The sequence below is a fragment of the Martes martes genome, assembly GCF_963455335.1.
Source record: "Martes martes genome assembly, chromosome: 16".
NCBI classification, from domain to species: domain Eukaryota; kingdom Metazoa; phylum Chordata; class Mammalia; order Carnivora; family Mustelidae; genus Martes; species Martes martes.
The window spans coordinates 9,876,274-9,895,295 of record NC_137904.1 but is presented as its reverse complement, the minus strand read 5'-3'; the positions used below and the strand labels follow the sequence as shown (position 1 = coordinate 9,895,295).

Sequence of the window (19,022 nt, the reverse complement as noted above, 5' to 3'; positions counted from 1 at the left end):
CAACAGTGGTCTGTAGGCAAACCAGCTTTTCAGCCCCTACTGTGTACTCAGCCCTGTTGTGCCCAGTGGTCATTACTTCACATGGGTCAGATGTGTACTGAGTTTTACCCATGTGCATTTCCCTTTTACTTTTTTTGGTTTGTTTTTAAAGATTTATTTATTTATTTGTCAAAGAGAGAGAGAGAGCACACGCAGGGGGGAGCAGCAGGCAGAGGGAGAGGGAGAAGCAGACTCCCGGCTGAGCAGGGAGCTCATGCGGGGCTCGATCCCAGGACCCTGGGATCAGGGCCTGAGCTGAAGGCAGATGATTAACCAACTGAGTCACCCAGGTCCTCTTCCCTTTCACTTTTGAGGAGACTGAAATTTACTCCTAGCCAGAGACCTAGGGCATGCTCCAAAGCCAGAATCCTTCCTGTCCTCCCTGTCTTGTTGGTGGGCTGCCCCACCCTAAGGATGTTGTAAAGGTTGGGCTATCTGTAAAGGGGTCGGAGCAGGGACAAGCACTTGGCGGCTGCTCAGCAAATGCTGGAGGATGTAGGTGCTCAGGGCCAAGCTTGAGAGAAGCGAGAAGCAGGGCACCTGGATGAGGAAGCCCCCGCCTTGCAAAAGTTCATTCTGGGCTCACAGCTGGCTGGGAGACTGTGCAAATCTGGGACTCTGAGTCTGTTTTCCCATTTCAATTAACACCTAGCTGCAAGAGGGTCTCTCTTGGACCTGACCATCTAAAATCCCACCTGCTTTCCTAAACTCCTTCCCTCCCACTCTTCTTCCTCCAACGCTACTCCACAGATGATCAGCTGTTTCTGGATTCCATAAGGACGTCTAATTCTGCCCTGTCTCCTGGCCTTTGCACCGCTGGTCTCTCTTCCAAATCTGCCCTGGCCCTACACTGTGCAGGTCTTGCACCTTCTCTCCAATCGTGCCTTCCGCAAGGGGATCCTAAGGTGCTTTGCCTTACCATCATCTGACCTGGCCCCCAGTTTCTTTCCATCACAGTACTTCTCGAGGTTATAATCCTTTATTCATGTTTTGTCTCTTCTGCTAGGAGACAGTGAGGGCAGGGACCTGTATTGTTCCCTACTGTACCTGTATTGTTCCCTACAGTACCCGCAGCACACACTCGAGTTCAGCAAGTACCCGGTGAGTGAACCAGAGAATGAATGAACAAAGGAGTGGAGGAGGTGTCTCTGGCCGAGCCAAAGAATAGGGAGGCCGTGGGGGCGGGGGCCCAGGGTCCCGAGGAGTAGCCTCTGCAGGAGGCTACAGGGTGTGATCGGCCTGCACCGCCTCTGGCCAAAAGCAAATCTCAGAGGGGGGCGGGGGACCCCGAGCCTGGGCCAAAGTCCAAGTCCGCAGGGGGCTGCGCAGGAAGCTACTTAGACCTAGGACCCGCAGCCGCCGGCTCTGAGCCCCGTCGCCAGCCAAGGACAGGGAGGCCAGGTCAGTTGGCGGGCCGGGTCCGGGAGCCGGGGACCGAAGGGTCTAGGGGAGAGCCCCCTCGGAACTGGCGGTCACCACAGCGTACGACCCTGGGGCTAGTAGTTCTCGGCTCCTCGAGATGCCGTCGCGAGCTCCAGGACAGTGGCGCCTGGCGGGGACGGGGAACTACGTTTCCCAGAAGGCCGAGAGAAACTGGGGTCACAGGGAAAGCGCCCCGGGCGGCACAGCTTCCCGGTACGACAGGACGGGTTTGGGGGGTGAGTCGGCGGCCGCGAGGCCCCGGCGGAGGCCCCCTAGAGGTGGCCGGGCTCGGGGGACGTGGCGGCCGGGGGCAGAGCCGATGAGCAGCTCTGTGGCGGGGCCCGACTGCTGCGGAGGCCTCGGCAATGTCGACTTTAGGCAGGTACGGACCCGGCCGCGCGGCCGGGGAAGCGGGGAGGGCTCGCGCGGCGGGATGGGTCTTCCGGCCAGCGGCTGCCGCGGCCGCCAACGCCCAGTGGGCGGGGCTCCTGTTGCCAGGCGACGGGGGCGGGGCGGGGCGAGGGCGGGGCTGCGTGTTGGAGGGCGTGGCGCGCGTGTGTGCGCGTGTAACGGAGGGATTGTGTGTGTCAGAGAGAGAGTTCCTGAGTGTGCGTGTGCGCGCGCGCCTCTGGGATTGTGTGGTCAGAGTTGTGTGTGTTTTGTCTGAGTGGGAGGGTGTGGGGCTGGAACTGGGCGTGGAGGCCTGTGAAGGAGGCCCAGCAGGTGTGTTTCGGAGTGTGCGTGGTGGCAGCATGTGGGTGCGTGGGAGCTGGGGGGCCCCGGCCGCAGTTCCGTCCCCCTACCCGGGCTTGAGGCCAGCTCTGCAGAGGAGGCCAGAGAAAGGTTTGCGCCCGCCCCCTGGCCAGAGTTGGCGGCAGAACATCACCTCCTTCCCGGGTGGATGGGTGGAAAGAGTGGACGACCTCGAAGCCTTGCGCCAGGATGGGGTGGGACGGGCCCTGCCGGCCGGAGAGCCCGGCTGCCCTGGGCGGCCGACCCTAGGCAGACTCATAGGCCAGAGGATTTGTCTTTTCCTGGTGTCTCTCCTCAGGCTCAGGCTCCCCTTTCCAATAGCTCTTCCTCTCCTGCATTCTGCCTTCTATCAGAGCTTCCTTTTTCGCACCTTTCCACCTTCGTCGTCAGTCAGCCGCTCTTCGTGGAGTCTGGGAGCCCCGTCGCTGCCTGGAGCGCCTTTCTTTAATCTAGAGCGTTTCTCCTCTTTATTCATTCACTGGTGACAGCCAGTCTTTGAGACCAGCCTGGGAGCATGGAACATTCTCTGAAGGGGGTAAAACTGGTCAATGTTTCAGAGAGTAGCTGGTGGAAAAGTGGGATGGAAATCCCTGTATCTGTGAGGAGGTGACCTGTGGTCTGAGACCTGGTGATAAGCTCTGGTCAGCGGGGCAAAGGCCTTAAAGGCGGGGGTGTTTGTCCAAGGAACAAAGAGAAGGCGAGCATCTGACCCTGAGAGAGTGCGGGGGGAGTTGACATTGGTGACTGGGAAGCAGGAGAGAGGGACAGCCTCCCTCAGGAGGATGATGGTATCTCATGGAATCCTTAGAATCTGAAACCACAAATGGCCATTAGAGAATCTCTGGGCCCACATGGTCAGTGGTGGGGCTTTCGGTGTTTTCTGCCAGAGCAAATCTTGGATGAAAAGAGCACTTGGAATGCCAGGGGGACCCTCGGCATTGCCTGGCTTAGGGGGTGGATGCTTCCTGGATGAATGACTCCGTGGGGAAGGGTAGGTCACCATTAACTTGAGGTGGGACATCCTTGAGCCAGAGGCCCCGGTGCAAGGGGGGCAGTGGGCCCAGCACAGGCCCAGTGGAGTGTTAGGGTGCTGCAGGGTTGTCTGAGCAAGGGCCACGTTCTAGACCTAGCAGCAGGAGTGAGAATCAGCCATGGGGAGGGGAAGGCTAACTGGGTTTGCGTGGAACAGGCTTTTCTGCTCTCTCCCTTACTCCAGAGCGTGTTGGGGCTGCGGGGCTGGAGAGAACTGGGAGTGCTTCTGGGACTAGGTCAGGGTGACCCTCACTGACTAAAAAATTCGGTTTTTTCCCCACTGCTGCGTTAGTTGGCACAGTTCAGCTTCCTGTTACCAAAGGATTTTTTTCTTAACAACAACAACAACAACAACAACACAACACAACATTATTATTATGTATTTGTCTGTGGTCGTTCTCCTCCTCCTTCTATCACAGTCTCTACTTTTAAAAGATCTTTAAAAGATGCCAGTCAGTCGCTGGCCCAAGTGAGCACCAAGGTTTCTTTTCCTCCACAGGCATCTGAGTGGCAGGATGTCAGCCTGTTCGTCTAGCACCATCGATAGGAATGCAATGTGTCCCATTTATCATGTAAACTTCTATAGTAGCCACATTTTAAAAAGTAAAAAAAAAAAAAAAAAAAAAATCGGTGACATTACTTTTTTTTTTTTAAGATTTATTTATTTATTGCAGAGAGAGAGAGAGCATAGGAGTGGGGTGGGGATGGGGTGGGGGTAGAGGGAGAGAGAATCCCCAGCAGACTCCCCGCTGAGTGCAGAGCCCCACGTGGGGCTTGATGCCACGACCCTGAGATCATAACCTGAGCTGAAGTCAAGAGTCGAAGCTCAACCAATTACCACCCGGGTGCCCCAGCATTCCTTTCAAGAGTATATTCTGAACAGGATAGCCCTTGGGTACAAGGCCCTTAACCAGCTATTTGCTGCATCTGTTCCAGCTGATACGGAATTTTGGTTTTGTTTTTAATTAAAAAAAAAAAATCACTCTGTGGGATGAGGAGTGTATCTGCTGTGGCCTTGCTGGCAGTGGCCCTTCGTAGCCCTTTGCCCTCCCTGCCATGGGATTCCAGAACCTTGCTCCTTGGCCTGTCGGCGGCATGAAGCAAGCTGGCTTGTGGATGGATGGCAGCAGGGACTTCCAGTTTGCTGTCTGCGGGCAGGGATGCCTCCAGGACTCAGAAGGTGGCTCCAGTGGGGCCCAGGGGTACTGGCTCCTTGGAGAACCCAGTCTGGCCAGGCATAGTCACGTGGGCCCCTGTTATGCCCTTTTCTGTATGGACTCACCCGTTCTCATGAGCAGATGGCTGGTTCCACTTAGTGTACGTGTCAAGGGGTGCCCTTCAGTTTCTTGATCTGTAAATCGGGGATAGTAAATGGGGCTTATGAGGAAGCCCAGAATGAGCTAAGGGTGTAGAGGAGCCTTACAAATTGTCAAGGGTGGTGTTCAGAAGGCAAAGCCCTTGTGTTCAGGAAGCTTTGAGGCCACGACAGGGGACAGGCCTCTTGAGCTGTGCAGTTTCCATTTGTGCTGCGAGAGCCTGATAAACCGTGGGAGGTAAAATCCCAGGGGCAGATGTGGGAGATCTCGACTGCCTTTGGGGGGAAGATGTTTGCCTGCTATACAACTTGTTTAGAAGAATCTTTGGATGCTGTTACTTTATTAGAATAACTATCAGTCTGTTTGATTGGATGACTGATTTTGCAAAGTTCTCAAGGACCCAATTTTTATCGTCAGTGTTTTGGGTCAGAGTCAAGACAGCAGGGCAAGGGCTTTCCTCAGCCCCTGGTTATAACCTTGGGCAAGTCACTGAACCTCCTAGAACCTCAGTTTCTTCTGCTTCCGTTGAGACGATCATGTAGCTTTTCCTTATTTGGTTGTTAATGGGATGAATTACATCGATGCTTTGTTGATGGAACTAGCCTTGCATTCCTGGGGCCATGCAGGGTCCTGAGGTGTTATCCTTCGTCTATATTGCTAGATTTGCTTTGGTTTTGTTGTTGTTAAGGATTTGGATGGGTCAGCTGATGGATAGGGTTTGTAGTTTTCTTGTGTCTCTGTCTGGTTTTGGTGTTAAAGCAGTGCTGGCCTCTTCGTGTGAATTGTGAAGTGGTCTCTCCTGTTCTGTATTCTGGGAGAGATTGTGTGGAATTGGTGTCATTTCTTCCTTAAAAGTTGGTAGAATTCATCTAGTGAAATCTTCAGGGCCTGGGGCTTTCTGTTTTGGAAGAGTTTTAACTGTGAATTCATTTTTTTAAAAATAGATATAGGACTATATGTTGAATGAATTTTGTTAGCTTATGTCTTTCCATGATCGGACCATCTGATCTGAGTTGCTGGCTTGTGGTCGTAAGCTCTTTTATTACCCCTGTAATGCTTGTGAGGTCAGTGGTGAGGCCCCCCGTTTCATTCTCAGTATTGGCAGTTTGTGTCTTCTTACTCCCTTGGTTGGTGTAACTAGAGGTTTATCTATTTTATGTTTTCCCCAAAGAACATGTTTCAGATTTGATTTTTTCTCCCCTCTCTGTTTTTCTGTTTTCAGTTGATTGATTTTTGCTTTTATTTTTTCCTTCTGCTTGCTTTGGGTTTATTTTACTTTTCTTTCCCTAATTTCTTTCTTTCTTTTTTTTTTTTAAAGATTTTATTTATGGGGCACCTGGGTGGCTCAGTGGGTTAAAGCCTCTGCCTTCGGCTCGGGTCATGATCCCAGTGCCTAGGATTGAGCCCCGGGTCGGGCTCTCTGCTCAGCGGGTAGCCTGCTTCCCTTCCTCTCTCTCTGCCTGCCTCTCTGCCTACTTGTGTTCACTGTCTGTCAAATAAATAAATAAAATCTTTAAAAAATATTTTATTTATTTGACAGAGAGAGATCACAAGTAGGCAGAGAGACAGGCGGCGGCGGGATGGGGAAGCAGACTCCCGCCTGAGCAGAGAACTGGATGCGGGGCTCGATCCCAGGACCCTGGGATCATGACCCGAGCTGAAGGCAGAGGCTTAACCCACTGAGCCACCCAGATGCCCCTCTTTCCCTAATTTCTTAAGGGTGAAGCATATATTACTGTTTTGAGCCTTTTCTTCTTCATTAATGTAACTCTTACCTCTTAGCCTTGTGTCCCACAATTTCTGATACGTTGTATTTTCATTTTTCATTCTGTTCAAGATATGTTTAAATTTCCCTTCCGACTTCCCCTTTGACGCATGGATCATTTGGAAGTACATACTTTAACAAGTATCTTTCTGTTCATGTGTAGTTTAATTCTGTTATGATTTGAGAACATACTTTTATGCTTTCTGATTCTTTTAAATATAAGATTAGTTTGGCGTGCCTGAGTGGCCTGGTTGAACGTCTGTCTCTTGATCTCAGCTCAGGTCTTGGTCTCAGGGTTGTGAGTTCAGGCCCCCACTGGGCTCCACACTGGGTGTGGAGGCTACTTAAGAAAGAAAGAAAAAGAAAGAAAGATAGATAGATTGATTGATTTGTTTTGTGGTCTGGACTGGGGTCTGTCTCCATGGATGTTATGTGTGCCTGAGAAGAATGTGTCATTTGCTGTTATTATGGAATGTTCTATAAACGTCAGTCAGGCCAAGTGGTTGGTGGTGATGTTCCGGTCGTCTCTGTCCTTACTCATTTTCTGCAGACCTACTCTGTCACTTCTAAGAGAGGAGTGTGGAGGTCCCCAGCTGCTGTCGTAGATTTGTCTGTTTCATCTTTTAGTTCTGTTGGGCAGTTTTTCTTCATGTGATAGCCTCAGTTTTTTAATCTGGAAGAGGGGCATGCCCCATGGTGTTGTTGCGTGGCCTGAATAATGCTAACATTTATTCAGCCTTGCTAGGTGCCCCTCACTGTGCTAAATGCTTTCCTTGCCGATCTCATGTGCCACTCTCATTCAAAGCCTTCCGAGGGCATGTGACTTGCCCAAGCGAACACAGGGTCCATCAGGCTGGACTAGGCTGGGGTGTGCCGTGGCTCGGGGCTGTGCTGTGGCTCGGGGCTATGCTCTGTCCTGCCTCATTAAAGCCGGGGCTTGGTATCCAGTAACTTCCCAGGGGAGGTCAGCTGGCTTATTGTTACTGCTTTTAATATATAACATGTATTCGATAAAAGTACGCTGTAGCATCACCCTAATGGGGTGTGTCCTGAGCCCTTGAGGGCGAGTGTAAAGAAAAGGCGTCCGCAGCTCATGATCACGAAGTGGGGGGGAGGACCCAAGGCGGAGGAGATGAGGGCCTTGATGAAAAGGGCAGGACCCGCCCGTGGGTGCCACTCTCAGGAAAGGGGCCTCGCTTTGGCCCCACTGACCAGGGCGCACACGAGCTGCCACAGCGTTTTTTGCACCTGGTGCAATTGATTGATGGGTGAATGAACCTCTTTGCCTTTCCTGGAAGGAGTTACAGATTTGGAGAATTAGAGCAGCTGCTGGCCGTTTCTTCTTACCGTGGGATGTAGGAACGCCTCAAAGCAACGTTTTTTTTCCGGAAATTGTCTGTGGCTGACTACCATGGCGTTGTGACATTCCAACAAACCTCCTGTCTTGAGATGGTTTCCAAAGCTCACATGCCCTCCGATTCCAGTGTGGAGCCTACAGTCCTCGGATCAGTGTCCTCTCTACACCTTTTCTGTAGGATGCGTGTCTCCCCAGAGGGCCCCTCCAGAAAGAGGTGAGGTGTCCGTCTGTGCTATTTAGCAAACAGAGGGAGAGGACAGAACAGCTTCAGCCCTGGGAGCACCCTCGGCACCTTGTACTTTCATGCCCGGTCTGCCCTCCGTCCAGAATGTCACCTGGGGGGCTGGAGGGCTGCAGTCTTATCACCCCTGTGCCATCCAGGGGAAGCCCTAGGCTGTGACTGGTCACAGAAGGCCTACCTGTGGTCCTTCTTCGAAGGTGGGAGTGGTCTGACCCCAGCTCGCACTGTGAGCTGCCCAGAGACCTTCTTCTGAACCAGATGGTCCCCCACCCCACCCCATGCAGAGTAGAACAGACAAGGTTGGGGGCCTGCCTTAGTAAAACTCTGAGACTCTGGCATGTTCGTTCTTGTGTCTGTGTCCTGTGTCAGACACAGAGCTCTAACCAAAAGTTACCCACTCCGTAGAGAATGCCGGGGGTGCTTTGGGGGTCCCCTGGGAAAGGCAGAAGAGGCTGTGGTCCCGAAGACATACTTGGCAGTGGTGGAGAGCGGGGCTGGAGGACCCCAGCTGGCTCCCGCCCTCACCCCATTCCTCCTGCCCTTTGCCGTATGTGCTGTGTGGATCCCACTTACGATCGATGCGACTTTGACTCTCTGGGCCCCTACTGTTTGTTTGGATGTCACAATGTTACCCCGGGTGCTGTTGACCCGCGGCAGATCGTCCCCCTAAAGTGTCCTCCAAGCCCACAGTAAAGCCAAGTTGCTATGAGCCGCTTCCTCAACCACCCGTAGGGTGTCAGTAGCCGAGCCCATTCGTCGGTGGCCCGAGTGGAATTATTCCCGGTTTCGGTAGGTAGCGCCTGTCCTCTTTTCAAACACAGAACTCTGCCGTCTGTGACCTTGGAGCGGGATTCCATTCTTAGAATGACCCGGGAGAGAGAGCCAGGGCTTTTGCTGCTCTAATACGGTTGGGGGAGGGGAGGGGGGAGGACCTTCCCTTTAGGTCAAGGCAGCCCACTGGTGTGCAAGGGTGACTGAGGGACCTGGGATCGGGAATTTTTTGTTCTTTTTGGCTGAGCCACTTTCGGGAGGGAGGTCCGCCCTTTCAGGTGAGTTCTGGGAGGTGACAGCAATCAGGAGAGGACATTCAGGCCTCTGGAGGAATACCCCGGTGGACATTAGTCATTCTTTCCTGCCAAGCAGGCCCTTCTCCAGGCAACGCAGATCCCGCGCACTCAAGGTGACCCGGGTAACTGGATGCTTTCCTCCCACCAAGACAGGTTGACCTGAGGGCACTGGGACCTGGTGGGGGCTGAGGTGCCAGTTTTAGCCAGTTCAGTCCTAATTGGGAGACTCTGCTGGATATCCCTTGACTGCCAGCTTTGGCTGGTGTTGTCGGCTTGTTAACCTGTAAGTGCCTCAGTTTCCCTTCCTCTCAGCTCCCACTGAAGGCAAAAGCAGCAAATTTGACCTGCTCGTTTGCCCCGTCTCTTTGGGAGTATTTGAGGCTTTTCCTTGCCCCATCGGCCGTAGTGGCTGCAGCATTTCTAAGTCCTGACAGAAAGCCTCAGTTTCGGTTGGGAATCTGGAAGGGCGGGTCTGGCCGTGGCCTGGTTCTGCCCCCTCTTGACCGTAATCTGGGGGCTTCTCTGAGGCTTTGGCTTGCTTATCTGCAGAGTAGGAATAGCCACACTGCTTGCCAAGATGAGGTATGCGAGCCTTAAATAAAGCCTCTTTGATCTTGTTATCTGCACTGGAAAGTTTCTTGCCGGGGGGTCGTAGTCCTCGGACTCCCCCCAGAGTGTCACCTCCCTGGTGGCTTGCTCAGAATGACATTGAGTTGAATCCTTAGAAACGCCTTCGGCATTTCCAGAGGCTACGGTTTCCCCCAACGGCCAGTGGGGAGATAGGGGACACAGTTCACGGTTCCTAGCGAGGAGGCTCTTGCAAACTTTCCTCTCTGGGGAGGTGTCATTTACACACAGTGAAATGTGTAGACCTTTGTGCCCAGTTGGAAAGTCTAACGTGCAAGGTCCTGGCTGGCCAGGCTCCCGCTGAGATGGCAAATACTTCCATCACCCCCGAAAATGCCCCGTGCGGCTCCTGGCCAGTGCCCCACCTTGTGTCCCAGGCAGCCACCATCTACGTGCCTTCGCCTTCGTGAGCCTGCCCTGAAGCACTGGTCCGGTTCTCTCCTGCTCGGCGTCCCCGGGTTTCTAGCCTTGACCCTCTGGCCATCACCTGTACCTTCTCTCCAGCTGAATGGGTCCCTGCTCTGGACCTCACACTTCCCCCTCTTTCCTCCGTCTTGGTCTCTGGGGATCCCGAGAGGGGGCAGGCTGTGTGGGTACGGAGGGGGGCCTGGAGAATCAGGCCTGCGGATAACTCTGCCTATTGGTAAAATGAGGCTGCTGATGACAGTGGGAGGATAGGGTCGGTGGGAGACTCTTGGTGGGGAGTGGGGGGATATTTCACGTTCCAGGTGTGCTGGCCCTATGCTCTGCCATGTGATGATTCAGGGGGAAGCCTGGGTCTTAGAGAGCCTTCTGTGTGCAGCTTCTGGTGGACAGGTGGTGCGGGTGCCTGGCTTATGGCGTTCCTGAAGGCTGCAAGAAGGATCTAGAGGGGATGATGGGTAGTAGAATTCGGGGGAGGGGGCAGGGCTTCAGGACTGCAGATAACCCCCCTGGTGTGCCACCCCCACTCTTTCCACCCAGCTGTACACCCTAGGGACCGACCTACCTTGAAGAGACCCCAGCCCTGGGGTTTCTAAGAACCTTAGAAAGCCCTATCCCGTCCCTGGTCTGGCCATCCCGCCTCCCGCCAGCACTTGTGAACACTACTTGATTTCTCAGCCTAAAAGGTGCCATAAAAATATTGATGAAGCACAGTGCCTGGGCAGCTGGTGAATCTGTCGCCTCAGAAACGGAGGGATCTGCTGGCCGATGTTGGCCGCCCACCTGCAGAATCTCCACGGCGGTTGCTTGGGCAATTTCCTGTTTCCAGTTTGAAGCCAGAAGGGAGGGGATCAGAGTCCTAGGAGCCCAGGCAGCTGAGCTGGAGGGCCCTTCCATACCTTTAGCCTCTGCTTCTTACTGATGATGCAACAAGGGCCACCGTTCACTCAGCAAACATTTACTCTTTGTGCCGGGTGGAAGACACAAAGTTAGAGGAAAAAATGGCCCCTTGCCTGGAGGGATGAGTATGAGATAGGGACAGATAACCAAATCACAATACCGTGTGCACAAAGGACACAGAAGAAGAGTGCCATGGGTGAAGGTAGAGGAGATGCTCCCGCTGGGTCTTGAGGGGTGAATAGGAGTTCGTCTGGAAGTGTCAGAGGGATAGAGAATATTTCAGACACATGCGGACCCACCGTAAAAGGGTCTAGAGCGTGATGTTTGGTGTGAGCGATAGGTTGGGGCAAGAAGGATCGCAGGTAAGGTGGGTGCAGGTGAGGAGGCCCGGGGTCCAGAGTGTGGCATTAAATGAGGCATGGGAGGCTGGCTGGGGTGAGGGTGCCCCATCCTGAGGCCAGTGGGAACAATGGGGTCAAGGCACAGATTGGACTCCTCGATGAGAAGGGGGAAGGGTCAATGGCAGGCAAGCTGGGTGTTGAGGGTTGATGTGAGGACCAGGGGGTGGGGGCAGTGAGGCGGGCACTGCTCTGAAAGTGGCGGGGCAGGACCAGAGCAGCCTGGTCGTTCCTCAGGCCAGCTCTCCTTCCATGCCTCCCGGGGCTCCTGTTCCGCCAGTCAGCCCCATCGCAGCCTCTCAGTGGGCCTTGCAATCGGGTGCTTAACAAACATTTCCTTTCAAACAGAAGATAGAACATCCTTTGGTTCAGTCCCAGGGTTTAGGGGCTTTGGGGCTGAGGTGTGCCCGTCTCAACTCCAGGGGAGGACAGCCTGTTCCGAGGCCTGTTCCAGTTGTGTGGTCCTTCACGAGCGGCTTTGCCTCTTCTGGTGTGTTCTCCAGGGCAACTTGGAATTTCCCATCATGCCCCGGGGCTTTGTGAGGTGCACCCCCCCCCCACTCCCAGCCTGGAGCCAGCGAGTGCCGCCGAGCCTCCCCTGCTCTGCCTGACAAGCTGGGGGCCTCCAGGGGGCGTCTGACCTGGGGCTAGAAGAGAAGGAGGCTGGAGGGCAGGGTGTGGGGTTGCCTGCCTGCTGGGTGTCGGTAGCACCCACAGGGTGCCGGACACTGCGGTCAGCGTGGGGCAAGACTGTGCTTCCATCGTCACCCTTCCCTGTTTGCTGAGTGGTTCCCCCTTTGTCATTTGCTTATTAATAATGTGCTTGGGCACTCATGTGGCCACTCCGTCCCCCAGCCATTTCATCCGCATGTTCCCTTAGCAGTGCCTTTGTTGGCTCATTCATTCTCAGCTCTGCCCGTGGTCCCTCAGAGGTGAAGATTGCCCTTGACTGGGACAGGAGGCCCACATCTGCCAGGGACACGCCTGGCCACATCTTCCGTGCTCGGCGACTTTCCAGAGTCTTCCACCGTCTCTACAGGCAGGGTGTCTCAGTGCTGCCCCTGGGGGACATTGGGGCCATGTGTGGAGACATTTTTGGTGCCACTGGCCCTGAGTGCGTGGCGGCCAGGGGTGCGGGGGACAGTCCCGCCACAGGGAGCACTCCAGCCCTAAGTGTGGATGATGGAGGGCGGGAAACTGTAGCAGTAGATGCGGCTAGTAGCATGAATCCGGTGTGTCGCTCTTCAGGGTCTTTTTTAAAAGACATACACAGAAAGAACATTTAGTACGATGTAGTTATGTGTTATTTTCTAAAAATGTATATATGTGTATATGCTGTGGGAAGTCTGCAGCTTGCTCTGTTCATTGGACATTTTTAAAAGAATATCACAACTTGACACATAACGGCTAGTTTGTTTAAATTCAGTAGCTTTGCTGCTTTAGGAATGGGCCCATTCTGTGTGGCCGTCCTTCCATAGGTGGACGGCTCCATCGCTTGTCTTTTTCACTGCAAGCACACGCATTTTGCACACTCGACGTGAGTTTCTCTGGGACAGGCACTTGGGAGTGACCTTGCTGACAAGGGGGAGCACGCCTTTTGCTTCACCCCTTCCCCAGCACTCAAGCCTGGCCCTCGTTCAGGTTGCCCTGGAGGAGGGACAGGACTGCTGTCTTAGTTCGCATTTACCTGATTACTCGGGAGGTTGAGCGTGTCTTCCCACGAACGACAGCCCCTGGGGTTTGCTCTGGGGCCTCCAAAGCCCTCTGCAGGTGTGGCCCCAGTCACAGCAGGTGGTGACCCAGACCTTGGTCCCGGCGGGGTCCCTTCCCCATCAGGGTGCTGGCTGCTCATGATTTCCTGGCCGAGCGTCCCTGCACACCGCTCCTCTGCCACTTGCCGGGCCACCCTCTGACAGGGCACGATGCGGCTGATTGGGTTTTGGCTTTTTATCTTCAGTTTTATGATTACACTGTAGTAACCTTTGCTGGACTTGCTTGTGCCCGAGCCTCCCGGCGTGTTCCCAGAGGGTAACTATGTTTCTGAGTTCTGGGGGCTTTGCACTCCGTGTCCAGCGTGCGGGGGCCGTTGGGGGACTGGGCGGGTCTCCCGCTGACGCTGCTCTGTCCCTGCAGGCAGACCTCTACGTTATGACCCGGCTGTTGGGCTACGTGGACCCCTCGGATCCCTGCTTCGTGGCTGCCATCCTCACCATCACTTTCAATCCGCTCTTCTGGAATGTGGTAAGCGCCCTAGCCTGGCCCTGTGTGGGCTGGCTGTGTGCACGGACAGACGGACGGCTCTTCCCTCCTTCCCTCTCTGGCCAGTTCGGAATCGTCCTTTCTGTTTCCCCAGTGAGGTCAGAGCCCAGTTAGGGGATGCTGGCCAGGCCAGGATCCCACGATGTGCGGGCAGTGACAGTCCTGGGCTGCTGCTGGGCCGGGCCAGCGGGCTTTACCGTGATGAGGCTGCCCACATGCGCCCGACGATCTCGGTCTTCTAGAGGCTGCTGGAAATGGCTTTCGCTTAGCGGCTCCCTCCCCTTGCTGCCGCGCTGCGCAGTCAGGTGGCTTTCTTGGGAACCCTCACCCTCTCTGATGTGCTCGAGAAACTTGATTTGTTTTTCCCGAACGAGGCTCCTGGCGAAATGGGTTTGCACGGCACTGGAGTGTGCGTGCCAGTGAGCAAGAACGAGCGAGCAAGAAGTGAACACAGAAGGAGACAGAGCAGCACCCAGCTCGTCTGTGGGTACGGGGGATGCTCAGGACCCAGAACCGTAGGGGGGCAGGCTGTGTGGGAAGGGGACCCAAGCCGGGAATGGTGGACAGGCCCTCCTGCTACCGTGTTTCTCTGCGACGCCTCCTCCCTGCTGGGATGTGGGGGAAGCTCTTGGGGTTTCTGCAGGGATGGAAGGGGGTGGCGGTGGTGCCCCAGGGCCGCTTCCCAAGGCTCCTGCCCTGTGCCCGTGCCCGGGTTTGCTGATGCAGAGCCACGGACGTCCTGTGATTGCCCTTGAGGGTAGCCTGAGGAATAAGGCCAGCCTCTGGGTTAGCAACACACTGTTCCAGACTGTTTTCATTTCGGGTGACCACTTGGTCCCGGGGTGGAACACGACACGTTTGTCACCTGGTTGCTGAGTTAGACTCTTTTCTCTATCTGGGGAGATGGGTGGTGGGTGGGAGTGGGGGTGGGGCGGGACTGCTCACCTCACAGAGGCCACGTTTGGAATGTGCTGTCCCTTCTATCCTGAGCGCGCGGGACCCGCCCTGAGATGGCTGGTGCAGGCCGCCGGCTGGAGGGGACCCGAGGGGAGAGAGGAGCTCTAAGGGTCAGAGATTCAGCCTCGCTTCTTTGTGTAAAACCATTCTTGAGGCCTCCTGGGACTCCTGCCTCAGTCCATAGAGGAACACTAACAACTACCTCACCCCGCCATGTCTGAGCTGGCCCTGACCTGACGGGCCTCCCAGCAAGGACTGGGCTTCCGCAGGGCCTGCGTCTCCCTGTGCTCTTCTGCTCGTCATTCTTTCTCCCCCAGCCCCGCTCCCCACCCCCCAGCCTTCCTCCTGCCGCACAAGATCACGGTGGGTAAAACAGCTGGAAAATGGCCCTCAAAGATGTATGTCCATGTCTTGTCCTTGGAACCTGTGACTGTTACCTTACATGCCCCCAAAGGGGAGCTTTGCAGGTGTCAGGGATCTCAGGATGGGGAGATTGTCCTGGATTATTGGGGTGGGCCCTCAGCGCAGCTACGTGTGTCCTTACAAGAGGGAGGCAGAGGGAGATGAGAAGACACTGGCTTTGAAGACCGCGATGATGCGGCCACCAGCCAACGAAGGCTGCGGCCACCAGGAGCTGGAAGAGGCAACGAGGGATGGATCCTCCCCTGGAGCCTGGGGGTGGGGGAGGGGGTGGAAGCGCAGCCCTGCTGGCACCTTGATCTGGCCTAGAGACACTGATTTCGGACTTCCGGCCTTCAGAAGTGGGAGAGCATAAATTGCGTTGTTCTAAACCACCTAGTCTGTGGAAATGGGCTACAGCAGCCACAGGAAGTGGGTGTAGGGTCTCAGAGAGGCTGTTAATCCGTGCTAGGTGGGCTGGCTGTGTGTTGGGAGTGTGCAGTGCTCTCCCTGGTCCACCGTCCGTGCCCTGTGGGCCTGGCTGGTCCCCAGTGCTGTCGGCTCAGCTTACTGAGTGCGCGGTGGGTCTTGGGGACACTTCTTCATGTACAAGCCCCTTCCGTTATTTCCCATAGGCTCTTCCAACGGTGTGTTCAAGTTCATTTTTTTTTTCAAGGTTTTATTTATGTATTTGAGAGAGAGAGGAAGAGCGCTCATGTGCACATGAGCAGGGGGCCAGGGGCAGAGGGAGAGGGAGAAGCAGGCTCCTCGCCCAGTAGGGAGCCTGACGCTGGCCTCAATCCCAGGACCCTGGGATCATGACCTGAAAAGCAGATGCTTAACCGACAGAGCCCCCCGGGCACCCCTGCAAGTTCATGCTGAAGTTGAGCCGTGGCCCACAGCCGTGGTCAAGGTGCTTAAGATTCGGGCAGCTCAGAATCTGTGCGCTTGTCATAGGCTTTTTTTCTTTGGTCGTAGTGTTTGATTGGCCTTGCTTTTAAGAAAGTTATTTCACCGGAACAGTCTGTGGTCATCAGTGGGAGAGAGGCTCAGAATGGGAGACGTTAGGGGAATGCACTGTGGATTAGTGGGCTGCCCCGGGCCAGACAGTGGCAGAACAGGCAGAACCGGTCTGAGTGGCCTGCCTCCCCCCCCCCCAGCCCCCCAGCTCTGCGTGAGCAGTAAGCGAGGGGGCACCTGTAGAAGAGCGTACTTAGCATTGACTCAGTGGTGACGAGAGCTGATACTCCGAGGGACTTGCGGCGGGGACACCGTGCCGAGCGTTCCACGGCAGGGCGAAGGCTGTTACTAACCCCTTTGGAAACTGCCCGGAAGAGGTTCTCGCCTTTCTTCAGCTGCTTATTGATGGCCCACCACACACGTGCCAGGCACAGTGCTCAGGTTCCAAAGGAGCTGACGTCCTAGGAGGGGGACCCTGAATAAACTCACAGCCACCATTGAGGGGGTTGGGGTTGGGGGGGAGTGAAGCTGGGGAAGCAGGTGACCCCTGAACCGAAACCTGCTCCCCCTCCAACATGGGAGGGAGCTCCCCAGGTATCCCGGGAGGAGGAAGCAACAAGTGCAAAAGTCCTGGGTGATTTCAAGGAAGGGCCGCTGGCTGGAATGCGACCTAGCGAGAATGGAGAGCAGCGGGTCAAAGAGGGGGCCGGCCTAACAGCACAGGCCTTGTAGGCCGTGGGGAGCACGTGGGGCGGGGCGTTCTGAGCGGGGAGCCGTGGAATGCGTGGCCTGATCTGACTCGGATTTTCCAGGCAGCTGTGGGCTGATGAGAGCAGATGCGGGGGGGGGGGGGGGGGAGGGCGGGGCTGGAGGCTGTGGCGGGGCCTGAGGCCCAATGGTGGCTTGGACCAGAGTAGCACCAGCGGAAGTAAGAGAAGTGGTCAGATTCTAAGTGGTCAGATTCTGGGCACGGTTTGAAAGCCGGAAGAGTCAGCAGGATTTACCATAGTTTGGTGGGGAAGTGCCAGAGAGAGGAGGCACCGCCAGGTGCAGCTGGGACCTGAGTGACTTCTCAGAAATGAGGATTTGGTCACTCTGGCATGCAATTCCCCAAACCCTTGAAATTTCCTAGGGGTTCCTCAGCATTGAAGGCCCGCAAGGTGTCTTTTGTTTGGTTAACAAGGTGACATTAGGTCCCTCCCCAATCTCAGGGCGGGGGGCGGGACATGTTGCCAGAGGAACCAATCACGTGATGGAGGCGGGGGCGGAGCTGGAGGTGGAATTCAGTAGCCACGGGCCAATGATTTAATCAGTCACCTTTGTGAGACCCCGCAGGGATGGGGTTGGGAGATGGGGCGCCTGGGTGGCTCGGTAGGTTGGGCGCCTGCCTTCCGCTCCGGTCATGATCCCGGGGTCCTGGGATGGAGCCCCGCGTTGGGTACCCTGCTTGGCGGGGAGTCTGCTTCTCCCTCTCCCTCTGCCCCTTCCCCTGTTTGTGCGCGAGCCTGCGCGCGTGCGCTCTCAAATAAATAAATAAATAAAATCTTTAAAAATAGAAAAAAGAATGGGGTTCGGAGAGCTTCTGGGTTGGGGGACACATGGAGATTCGGCGAGACTGGCATGCCCCTTCCCTCGTCCTATTCATCTTTTCAATTGGGTGATGATTCCTGGCCTTTAATATCCTTTGTAATAAGCTCGTAATCAAGCAAATAAGCTCGTTCCCTGAGTTCCGTGAGTTGGGCGTATAGGGTCAGAAGTGAGTTGAATTGTGGGACACCCAGCTGGTGTCAGAGAATTGGCTGGGTGTGTGGGGGCGAAACCCACCCATCAAAACTGGGTGCAGAATTGTAGAGGCCGCGGCCAAGGTAGGGGCTGAGGCAAGAGAGCTCCAATCTGAAGGTTTTGGGGAGATTCTGAGGGGAGACCTTGTGAGTCTGGAATGGAGGGGAGCAGGATGGCTGAGGTTGGTGTTGATGTGTGAGGAGGTCATCGACAGTGGCCCAGGCTGAGTGCAGCCTTGGACCAATGCCCTCTGGTTGTTCCAGGGCCCGCTATGCCTCCCCAGGGCTGTAGCTCTTTGAAGGAGCTACAACATTGGCTGGAGGGGCCTACCCGCCTGTCAGGGCCAGCATGTGGATGAGGGGTGCCCCCTCCCCACCAGCACCCAGTCCCCATCTCTCTCTTCTTCCCTGTCCCTCTGTCCCCAAAGTCGGTTTTCATCTCTTCTATTCTGTTAGAATTCTGCTTCTAGAGCTTCAGAGAACTTTCTTGCCTTCTGCTGTCCCCTTGATGGATCTTTGGGGAAACCACTGGTGACCATCACATTTTCTTGTAACTCTGTTCTCCCTGGTCCTCACACTGCTCTTCTGGCTCAGTCTGCTGCTCGTGAACAGCTTCTCATTCATTCATTCATTCACTCACCCATTCACCCATTCATTCATGCAACCAGTGTTCGTTGAGGGTGCCTGGGTGGCGCCATCAGTTAAGCGTCTGACTTTTTTAAAAAAAGATGTTATTTATTTGAGAGAGTAAGTGAGAGAGAGAGCACATTGCAGGGCCAGAGGGAGAGGGAGAAGCAGGCTCCCCTGCTCGGCAGGGAGCCCAATAGGCCTTGATCCCAGGACCCTTGGATCGTGACCGAGCCAAAGGCAGCTGCTTAACCAACCGACCGTGCCACCCCTGCGCCCCTAAGCGTCCTACTCTTGATTTCAGCTCAGTCATGGGGTCCTGAGATCATGCCCCGTGTGCTGAGCCCGGAGCCGGCTTAAGATTCTCTCTCCTTCTCCCTCTCCCCCACCCCCGCAGTGTTCACACTTTCCAAAAACAATAGAAACAAAGTAACGAATATTCATTCCTCCAGAACCTTCTGTGTGCCAGGCGCAGGAGCCAGGGAATAAAGCTGCGTGGGCTCCATTGTTAGAGATCGAAAATAGGTTTGTAATTGAAATGGTGAAAAGGTCAGGGGCTACAGAGGGACTAATTGGGGCTTTTCCCTTTGTCATCTGTCTCTGTCCCTGGCCCAGAATCTTCTCAGTACCGACACCTTAGGTCCAGGTTCCGTGGCCCCACCTGGGTATGTCCAAGCCCCAAATGGAGCTTGCTGTTTG

The 19,022-nt window shown here is 55.1% G+C and overlaps 1 protein-coding gene across 8 annotated transcripts in view; it reads left to right on the top strand.

The window, feature by feature from the left end:
• Positions 1-1,669: 1,669 nt before the first annotated feature.
• The window catches only part of PEMT (phosphatidylethanolamine N-methyltransferase), a 75,394-nt gene continuing 58,041 nt past the window's right edge, over positions 1,670-19,022 (top strand). The window contains exons 1-2 of one of the 8 annotated variants that reach the window (XM_080825840.1): positions 1,670-1,843; positions 13,474-13,581. In XM_080825840.1, the coding sequence (XP_080681966.1) occupies positions 1,781-1,843; positions 13,474-13,581 (171 nt within the window). In that variant the 5' untranslated portion in view covers positions 1,670-1,780. Of the gene's footprint in view, positions 1,844-1,992; positions 2,185-8,570; positions 8,715-8,786; positions 9,276-13,473; positions 13,582-19,022 lie in introns of those variants that run through there. The other 7 variants (XM_080825847.1, XM_080825841.1, XM_080825843.1 and 4 more) reach the window with 7 other exon arrangements.